Source organism: Ursus maritimus, unplaced genomic scaffold (genome assembly GCF_017311325.1).
Source record: "Ursus maritimus isolate PB19 unplaced genomic scaffold, ASM1731132v1 scaffold_19, whole genome shotgun sequence".
Classification (NCBI taxonomy): domain Eukaryota; kingdom Metazoa; phylum Chordata; class Mammalia; order Carnivora; family Ursidae; genus Ursus; species Ursus maritimus.
Genome location: NW_024424341.1, coordinates 57,049,690 through 57,060,558, shown reverse-complemented (window position 1 = coordinate 57,060,558; position 10,869 = coordinate 57,049,690). Strand labels below are relative to the sequence as shown.

The following is a 10,869-nucleotide window of genomic DNA, read 5'->3' as shown; positions in this document are numbered from 1 at the left end:
ACAGTAGAGCATATTGATCCATGGACCTATTTATGCCATAGATCCCTGTGCCAATACCATACTCTCTAAATTACTATAGCTTTATAATTAGTCTTTACATTTGATTCTTCTTTGTCAAGATTGTATTAACCATTCTAGGCCTTTTGCTTTTCATGTACATTTTAGAATCAGCTTGTCAATTTCCCCCAAACCCTGGTGTGATTTCAATAAGAATTGCATTGAATTTATAGATGAAATTGGGGATAATTGACATTGTTATATTTCCATTTCACAAACATGTTATATCCCTTAATTTTATTTTCTCTCAGTCATATTTTAGTGTGTGTGCTTGTGTGTGTGGGGGGGGGTGTAAAGGCCTTGCTCATCTTTTGTTAAAATTATTCCTAGACATTTTATGTCTTTGGTATTATTGTAGGTAGTATTGTTTTATTTATGTTCTAGAGGCATGCATATCCTTGGTATGTTTTCAAGGGTAGAGGCTCCATGTTCTTCTCCACATAAGGATGAAAGGGTTTGGGAGGCCTCAGGGGTTCTCATAGGATGAGTCTTGTCTTTCCTTAGCTCATATATCTGAAGTCTGTAGTTCTTGATGTCCTTAAGGTCAACAAAGAAGGAAGCCCCATCCCTGCAGAAGCAGGAAGTAGAGTCCACCCAAGATGACATCTGTTAGTGAAAACACGGAGACCCAGGATGAGAAATCCCAGATTTCTAGACCTTTGGATTCCAAATCCCTGATTACTACTACCTCAGCTTCCCAGCTCTTAAAGCCTGATTTGACTACTGAGGAACTGATGGCAGAGGAACAGAAGTTTGACACTGTGTCATCATACATTTGGTCTGATGAAGATAATGATGAAATACTGGAGACCATAGAAAATGATGAGCCAAAGGAGGAAGCCCCCACTGACCGACCATCCTGGGCCAATAAAATCGAGTACCTCCTGGCCCAGGTGGGCTTTTCTGTGGGACTGAGCACCATCTGGCGCTTTCCTTATCTATGTTTTCACAACGGAGGTGGTAAGCCTGGGGACCAGGCATCATGGACTCACAAGGGGGTGAGGAGCCAGAGGACTATCCTAGCTACTCTGGGGTGTCTGAGATATGTAGGGGTGGGGGATTCGGGAACCTGACTAGGGCAGGAGCCAGGTACCTGGAAGGCAGCTATGCTCACCACTACACCACCAACACTGGAGCCAGGTACCTGAACACCTAGGATGTTAGGTGGGTGGGAGCAGAATATCTGAACATTTAGGTTCATGAGGGTGGTGGGGCTAAAGGCAGAGATTCAGGGTGGGAGTAGAAACTAAGCATCTGGGTCTTCCAGGAACTGGGGACCCAAGGGACACCTGGGACTATGAGGGTTGTGGAAAAAGTTGATCCCTGATGCCAGTAGCCCTGAGGGAGGTCACTGGTGGGGAATGTATTTTCCCAGACCCCCAAGGAAGTCCAGGCACTGAAAAGCCAGGTGGTTCTCAGAGCCCCTCCTGACTCCCTGCACAGGCAGTTTTCTCATCATCTACATCCTCATGCTGTTCTTGGTCGGGGTTCCTCTTTTATTCCTGGAGATGGCAGCTGGTCAGAGGATGCGTCAGGGCAGCATTGGTGTATGGAAGGTCATCAGCCCATGGATTGGTGGTGTGGGGTATACCAGCTTCATGGTGAGGAGTCCTGGCCTGCCAAGGCCTACCCTTTACGTCCCACTCCCACACCAACCATTCCTTGTCCTGGGATGGGTCCAATGACTTCATTTCTGTGGGTCAAGTCTCTTCAGTTCCCCAGTCCTCTAGTCAAATCCCCTCCCTTCTGCTGGCCTACCTTTCTTCTCCCGTCTCCAGAATTCTTCATGGTCCCTAGGTGTGCTGCATCGTGGGCTTGTACTACAGTGTGCTCATGGCTTGGAGTCTCTTCTATTTGGTTCAGTCTTTCCAGTCTCCACTGCCTTGGTCAGCGTGCCCCTTACTGAAGAACTCCAGTGATTTTGGTGAGAAGAGAGGGAAGAAAAGGGCAAGTGGGAGGGCTGAAAAAAGGATAGGGCAATGAAGAAGGAAGAGGATCATTGAGAGAATAGGGACGAGCAGGAAGATGATGGAGATTAGAAGGAAAGGGTGGAGGGGGATTGGAAGAGGGAGGCACGTGGTCTTGCAGTTTCCTCCATGGCTAGTTCACCTCAGATCCTGAATGTGAGCGGACAACATCCACCACATACTTTTGGTACCGGAATGTATTGAAGGCCACAGATGAAATTGAAATGGGTGGACTACCAGTTATGCATCTCAGTGTCTCTCTCTTTGTGACCTGGTTAATTATCTGCATCTCCATGATCAAAGGACTCAAGTCCACTGGGAAGGTGAGCCATCCTCTAACTTATAATCTTATAGGGGACCCCCTAATATTCTCCTAACTTGATGCCTAGAGGTCTCCAACTTCTAACTCCTTCTAATATGACCTTTGACTCTCCATAGTCTTTGATCCTACTGTCCCAGCTTCTGCCTTTGCTGACCTCTATTTCTGAATCATACTCCCTATTCAGATGCTGTATGTCTCAGTACTCCTTCCCTACTTCATCCTTTTCTGTCTTCTTATCCGGAGTCTCATGCTGGAAGGCGCACATTTTGGTCTCAAGAGTTTGTTGGCTGCCAAGGTGAGGTGTCCCCTGCCCTTTGATCCTCTTATCCATATGGGGGTGTCAGGGTCAGTCTGATAGAGGCCCTCCTGGCTCCTTCCTTCACCGCCTTCTTCTCATCTTCCATTATGTCATGGTTTACTCCTCTTCCCTTTATATCCCAGTTTACATGGTACTTCTCCCCAGGTGTCAGCCCTGTACTCTGTGGAAGTGTGGCGCCGGACAGGGAACCAGCTCTTTTTATCCATGGGCCCTGGCTTTGGCAGCTTTACCGCAATTAGCTCATACATCCCTCGGTCCAACGACTGTGTCATGGATGCCTTTGCTGTGGCTCTTCTCAACCTGACTGCCTCACTGACTTCCACAGTGTTTGTATTTGCCATAATGGGCCACTTGGCCACAGAGAACAATGAAAAATGTTACCTGAGGTGAGCCCAATCTTTCATATGGAGATCATCAAAAAGACCAAAGTCTTAGAAATAGCTCATGGAATTCCAGTCTAGGCCCCCATCCCTCAGGGCTGTTGGCTCAGTCAATATGGGACCCTCAGACAGGAGCCTCCTGAACCTTCAAAACACCGGAATCTTTCCAACTGTCTTTCAGAGCTCCCTTTCTAAACTAGGAAATCCCCAAACTTGGAGGTTTTCAAAGTTGTGTTCACCCCATTCTTTTTTTTTTTTTTTAAGATTTTATTTTTTTATTTGACACAGAGAGAGTACAAGCAGGGGAAGGAGCAGGCAGAGGGAGAGGGAGGAGCAGTCCCTGCTGAGCAGGGAGCCCGATGTGGGGCTCGATCCCAGGACCCTGGGATCATGACCTGAGCCAAAGGCAGATGCTTAACCATCTAAGCCATCCAGGCACCCCGTGTTCACCCCATTCTTAACTGGGGTCTGCCATGGAAAATTAAGAGAATACCTTCAGCAGAATCATTAGATAAGGAAAAAAAAAAAAAAAGGACCCACAGCCCATTTCTGATTTTCTTCTCCTGTGAGATTCATTGTAAAAATACTCCTCAGATATTTATAAAACATCTATCTGGCAACCCAGTGTTGGGTTCTGGAAACACAGCCAGTGGTGAAGCAGATCACCATCCCTGCCCTCAGGAAAACCACAGTCTTTTGAGGAAGCAGATACTAAACAGATAATCACAAGGACGTAAGAACTGGTAGTAGGGATGATGAGAAACACAGAAGAGCAAGCTATTAACTTCGTGGGGCAGTCAGAGAAGACTTCCTCGTGGAGGCAATCCCGAGCTCAGTCTGTCTCCTGACAACCACAGCTTTCAAATGTTTGCCATTCATAGACCTACATATAAAAACATACCATTAAAAAAATTGGATCATACCATACTCCTTTTCTGCAACTTGTTGACTTGCCCTTATGGAAATAGATCTTGAATAGCTTTCCATGGCAGTAAATGGAGTTCAGGGAGCTGAGTGAGGATTTGTAGGAATTTGCATATGGAGAACGGTATAGTGGTAGAATTGGGGTAGACTGAGCAGGAGCGGAATGGGGGTGGTTCTAGGCAGAGAGAATGTCATGTGCCAAAGATACGGAGATGATTGGGAACATGGCAGGTTGAAGCAGGTTGAATAGTTGAGCGTGGCTGAAGTAGGGAAGGTGAAGAGTTATATGTTAGGAGATTGGAGAGACCAGCAGGTCAAGAAAGCTGAGAAGCTTTAACATGTCCTGAGATTGTCTAGTAGGAAGTATATGTCTTTTTTTTTTTTTAAGGTGGTAAAATTTTTTTGTTAATGTCTTAAAGCCCTGCATGACATTGTACGAAGGACCCCCTCCAGGGCCCCACTTAAGTCAGAAACTCGCTGGCCTCCAGCAGACACCTTATGAAAGTAGGTGTCAGACAGTGAGCACTAGGACCCTGGAGACCTAGGTTTCAGCGAGATCAAAATTTCTATAGACTAGTGGTTTTCCTTCTCATGTAGAAGATAAGAGAAGAGAAGTTATCTTAAAGGGCCAAAAGGTTTTATGTGATTCTACCCCTGTCCTCAGGAATGCTGAGATAGTGCTGAATCTGATAGCTTCTGGGGTGCTGCCTGCTGAGGCCCACCCCCCAGACAGTATGTATCATGATCCCAGCTCCATCTACTCCAGGTGGATCAAAAGTCTCCCTAAGCAAATCAAAGACATGGTCCTACCCTATATGACCAATTGCGACTTATCTCAACAATTGAAGGAGGTAGGTAAGGGTTGGGGATGTGGTCCTAATGTTCCCTTCAAAACCCCCAGTGCACCAGAAACTTCAGCTCTCCTTAGGTGTCTCTAGAATCCAGAAAGGCAATTCTTGGCAGCATCCTGGACAACCAAGACCAAGGTTCACAGTACCCTATTGCAATAAGGCAGTTGTAGCCTCTGTAGCACCAGGCATTGGAGTTCATATAAGCCTGTTCATATCAACCCAAAAGAATTGCCAGACCAGCAGCTGTTGTTGGATGAAGTCCTCATGCCTCAAGGCCAGATGAGTTTAACAATGTCTATTAACGGTGCTACAGATCATTTCCTAGGGGAGGGGATGGGAATGCAGTTAGGATTCTACAGAGTGAGCTCAGAGCCCTTGCCTTTCCTCCCTTCACTTACAGGTTATGGAGGGTCCCGGTGTGGCCATTGTGGCATTTACTGATATCATCTCTGCTTTTTCTGGATCCACCTTCTGGGCCATCATCATCTTCGTGTTGCTGGCGAGCCTGGGGCTGAGCACCATGACAGGGATTGTGCAGGGCATTGTTACCCCTCTCCAGGACACTTTCTCTTCCCTCAGGAAATGTACAAATCTGCTCACAGGTACTCTAACCTGTGACCCCACTCCCACCTAGGACCATTGTTTAGCTTAACCCTACTGGGACTCTCACACAACCAAGTTTGAATTCTGACCTTGATCCAAATCTGATGTTTTCCCTCAGTGGGCATCTGTGTGCCTATGTTCCTGGGCAGTCTCATTTTCGTGAGGCCTTCGGGGAGCTACTATGTGAACCTGCTGGATGATTACTGGGTATCTCTGCCGCTCTNNNTCCTCATTGTCATCTTGGAGAACATAGCCATGGCCTGGATTTATGGGGCCAGGAGGTGATGCTCTAAGCCCAGGATCTGCAGTCATGCAACCACACAGCAAGGGCCCTGAGGGAGTACTGGCCCTCCTCTCTCACTGTCAGGCCTCTGACCCAGAGCTTATGGAGAGGCCCCAGAGGGTGGGAAGGAGAAGACTCCTGGAGAAAACAGGTGTAGAACGGAAAAGTGGTGGACAGTCCATATCAAGTCCTAGTGCCTCCTGAGCCCTACTTTTTACCAGGGCAGTGTGGGCATGTAATCCCTTGCTTCTCAAAATGTGCTCTGGAAAAGCAGCATTGACATCACCTGGGAGTTTATTAGAAATGCAGACCCTCAGCCTGTACCCCCAGACCTTTGAATCCATATCTGCATTTTAACAAGAACCCCAAGTAAATCATATGCACACTACCATTTGAGAAGCAGTGTATAATCCAAATGTGGCAGTGTTTCTAGGTGATAGTGGCTCTTGGCATCAGTTTGCCGATTCATACACTCACTCTTACATATTACCCAGAGTGTGCCCAAAGGCCAGGCAGGCCTTGTGAGCACTGAGGATACTGGGATAAATTATATTGAGTTTTTGGTCTCAGAGTTGAAAGAAGAATACATACGTAGGTAGATTTTGGGACAGGTTAGTAAGCCTATGATAGAGGCAGCCAAGGGCACTCTGGGAACACAGATGGTATCTAAAGAAGGCAAGGAGGGGATGCTTGAAAAGAATCTAGACAGAGGAAGGGAGTTTGTCAAGGGAAAGAAAGAAAGGGCATTCTAGGCAAAAACCCAAGGTACATATATGTTGGGGTTAAGAAGGTACACCAAAGAAAGCTGGATATATGGACTTGAAGAAACTACATTTAGAAACTGGATATATTGGCTTTTATCCTGAGGGTGGGGGAGGAGAGAATTTTTTTTTTTTTTTTTAATCCTGGGGCTGGGACAGAAATCAGACTGAAAGGTGATGAATTAGAGGCAAGAAAACTGGTTGTGGAGGTTAATAAAAAGGTTTAAGAAATGTGAAGCTTTATCTCCCAGGCTGGGTTTGGATTGACCCCTCCCCAAGGCTGGATGAGGCCTGAATAGGCCCCCCCCCAAAGTCTTGTGGCCCTTCCTCCCAGATTCCTTGCAGACTTGATTATCATGTTGGGCCACCCCATCTCCCCCATCTATCGTTGGCTGTGGTGTTTTCTGTCTCCATTTGTGCTGCTAGTCCTGTTTGTAAGCACCCTGATTCATCTGTCTCTGAAGAACATCACCTACTTGGCCTGGGACTCAAGAATTGTGAGCCTCCTTCTAAGACCCCAGAAACCCCTAGGGAGTGGGTGAGGACTTTTCAATCTGCTCTGGCCTCTAGGACTCTGTCCTCTTATTCCCTGATTCCCTTAGGGATTCAGTTATCTAGTCTCTGGCCTTGGTTCATGTCCTACCCCCAACCTCTATAGCCTTCCATTTCAGAGAACCTGGGTATTCTAAACCTTCCCTTTCTCCACAGTCAAATGAGGTAATCCGAATTTATCCATCATGGGCTAAAGTCTTGCTCATCATCCTCATCGTCATTACCATCTTGCCTATCCCTGCCTACCTCATTGGTGTGGATTTCACGGTCTCCATGATTCACAGTAGGGGCACAGTTATCTTCAAACCTGAAGCTAAAGGGAACTCACCGAAGTCCCATCCACGGCTTCAGGTGAGGAAAAGCCAAAAGAAGGTTAATACAATGGATAAATAATGGGGGAAAACCTCTCTGCCATGTGAGTAATTCATCTTGGAAATAAAGACTTGGTTTATTTGGCAAAACATCACTTCTTTTTCAAAGTGGAACTCCCTGGCTGGCAACTTGACATTAGAAAAGGTAAAAATAGCACCCGCTAATGTAACTGGACCCAAGACATTTTGTTTTCCTGGATTGGGAAAGTTTTTTTCTGGCCAGATGGATGTTAACACAGCAGCCATTCCCTGCATCTCCTATACTTGCCCTCACCAGACACATAATAATGGTGTTCTTTGACTTCCAGTATTTGGTTGATGGTTGATCCTACTTCTCCCAGGCTGCTTTCCTCTTGGAATTGGTCTGTGTCAGGTCTGATCCCTATGAAACTAAGGTAAAAAATGGTGCTGGTAACCACATCGCTGGAACTTTGCTTTTGTCATAAAAAAATGCCCATCTCCCATTCTTGCCTTTCATTGCCTTTGTTCAATTCAAATGCTAGAATCCAGTCCCTCTCTGCCTGGTCCTTCTTAAACAGATAGAGACAGTTTTCTCAGAAGGCAGTGGATTCACTAATTATGGCAAAGCGGTTAATAATTGGTGACTTCCTCATATATCTCTTAAATACTTGGACTAATTGATTACTTTACCAAGTTGATTACTTTACCAAGTCTACCAAGGGACTTAAAACTTTACACATTTTATGTTTTTACTATGGTTGTCTAGGAGCCTGATGGAAGGATATTTGGCAGGGAACAAGGGAGAGTAGAGGTTAACTGCACAGTTTGAAGACCCAAAGAATACTTCATTTAGGGCAAGGTGACAACAAAATAAGACAAACAAGACACACCGTAGTATAAGACATCTAAAATGTACCATAAAGTATATTTCAACAATTCTCTGTAAATGCATAGATGAGCTTTGAAGAAATTAAGGGAAATCTTTAAGAGACCAAAAATTAAACCTAAGCCTGAATTCAGCAAGTGTTAAAGGTAGTAACTGCTTTGGGACATTTGCCACTCTAGGAACTTAGTGATTTAGGGTTTAAAATCTAGGTGAAGACAAAGCCTTGAATTCATGAAAGAAAAGAAAGCCCCACACACATAGAAAGCTGAAGGGTTATATCCTCTGTGAAAGGGTTAGATGGCAATAAAATGTATATGTCTTGGTTCTGTCTCTGATAGCAAGCAACTGATGTCTTTTTTCTTCTTCTTTCTTTCTTTCTTTTTTAGAATTGGTAACCCAAACCTACTCTCACATGTTATTTTGGTTCACACAACATGAATAGTCTGAAAAACCCAAATTGAGATTAATATAAAAGGTGCTTGGTGGATAACACCTTGCCCCCAGCACCTGTCATTAGTAAATATGAATAATCTCTGGGGAAAACATAACCTCTACCAAGCCTCATAGAATTCCATGAACATGAGCTCAGAAAAATAAATCATAAAACATGCAAGGCAAAAGGTACCCTAAGGGAGAATTAGCAGAAACAACAAGTAGCAGAATGACAGCTGCGAGGACCTAATGTACTGAAATTATCAGGTGCATAATATAAACTAAAATATGCTTAGTATATTTAAAGACAGGGGTGCCTGGGTGGCTCAGTCATTAAGCATCTGCCTTCAGCTCAGGTCGTGATTCCAGAGCTCTGGGATCGAGCCCTGTGTCGGGGAGCCTGCTTCTCCCTCTGCCTGTCACTCCCCCTGCTTGTGCTCTCTCTCTCTCTCTGACAAATAAACAAATAAAATCTTTTTAAAAAATTAAGGCAAAAAGAGACTTGAAATTAAGAGCAAGCTACAAAAGACTCAGAAACAACCAGGGTATTTGTAAAGGAACCAAAAAGAACTTTTAGAAATGAAAAAAATCACAAAGACTAAAAACATCAATGGATGGGTTAAACACCAAATTAGAAAACTGTGAAGAGACAAATCAAAGGAATTACCAATAATATAGCACAGTGAAACTACAGTATTAAAAATATGAGATTAACCATATGTGAAATTTAAGAAACAAATGAACAAACAAGCAAAAAAGAGAAAAAAAAAAAACAGACTTAAAAACAGAGAACAAACCGGTGGTTGCCAGGGGGGAGGTCAGTGGGGTGAGAGGTGAAATAAAGGGGATCAAGAGTACACTTAACTTTTTTCAAAGATTTTATTTATTTATTTGAGAGAGGGAGAAAGCAAGCTGGAAGAGAGGCAGAGATAGAGAATCTCAAGCCGACTCTGCACTGAGTGTGGAGCCCAACTTGGGGCTTGATCTCACAACCCTGAGATCATGACCTGAGCCGAAACCAAGTCAGATGCTTAACCGACTGCACCACCCAGGGGCCCCAACATTACACTCATCTTGATGAGCACTGGTAGAATTTTGGAATCATTATATTGTACACCTGAAACTAACAAAACACTGTGTTAATTATAGTTGAATTAAAAATTTTAAAATGTTTAATATATGAGATGATAAGACATGGAGGGTAGTGGGAGAAAGTCCAACATATGTGTAATAGGATCTCCAGAAAGAGGTCATTGGAAGAATAGGGGAGAGGCAATTTGCAAAGAGAAAAAAGCTGAATATTTTCCAAAATCAAGGAAAGATAGAAACACTTGCACCAAGGGAGCACAACAAATCCAAAGAAGGATAAATAAAAGGAAACTGGAACACACCAAAAATAGATCTAAAGAGCAGCGAGGCAGAAAAGACATTACTTACAAAGGAATGACCATTTCATAGCTGGTTTCTTATCAATGGCAAGAGAAGCCAGGTAGTGGGAAAGTATCTGCCAAGAAGTGAGAAAATAACTGTCAACTTAGAATTATAAATCCAGCAAAAACTATTCTTCAAGAACAAAGCAAAATACAGATATTTTCAGGTGAACAAAACAATTTTCCACTCACAAATCTTTGGTAAGGTATGTGCTTCAAGGAAAAGTAAAATGATCTGAGAAGGAAGATCTGAGACCTGAGACAGAAGAAATGCCAAGCCAAGATAATGGTAATGTGGGTAAATGTGAACACACACTGACTTCATAAAGCAGTAATAACAATGGTTAATTTGCAAGATTAAAGAAGTGACATAGAACAAAAATACTGGAAACAGTAGTACGTAGCTAGAGATAGAATATTCCTCTCAGCAGGATGACAAATATAATATTGATCTTTAGATTTTGGTAAGGATGCATGTTAAAATTTCGAGAGTAACTACTAAAAAAGAAAACATCTATAATTTATGTATTAGTTAAGGTAAATAATGATAGCCTCTCGAAGAGTTTCAATACAAAATCTCAGTGACTTCATACAATCAGATTTTATTTCCTGCTTACATCAGAATATAGTACAATATAGGCTGGAATAAGGGTAAGAGTGCTTCACATTCAGTCATTAAAGAACCAAGACTTCTTTCATCTTGGGGCTCTTCCCTTCTCTAGATTCTGGAGTTTTTGCCAGTGATCTGGTGGATAGGGAAAGAGCATGAG

General features: G+C 43.8%; 1 protein-coding gene across 1 annotated transcript; it reads left to right on the top strand.

Moving 5' to 3' along the window:
* The first annotated feature begins 5,160 nt into the window (after nt 1-5,160).
* Nucleotides 5,161-5,987, top strand: LOC103657250 (orphan sodium- and chloride-dependent neurotransmitter transporter NTT5-like). The gene is made up of 2 exons (XM_008684675.2): nt 5,161-5,422; nt 5,542-5,987. Exons 1-2 carry the CDS (start codon nt 5,224-5,226, stop codon nt 5,706-5,708), a joined length of 366 nt encoding a protein of 121 aa, XP_008682897.2. The 5' UTR covers nt 5,161-5,223; the 3' UTR covers nt 5,709-5,987.
* Nucleotides 5,988-10,869: the final 4,882 nt, after the last annotated feature.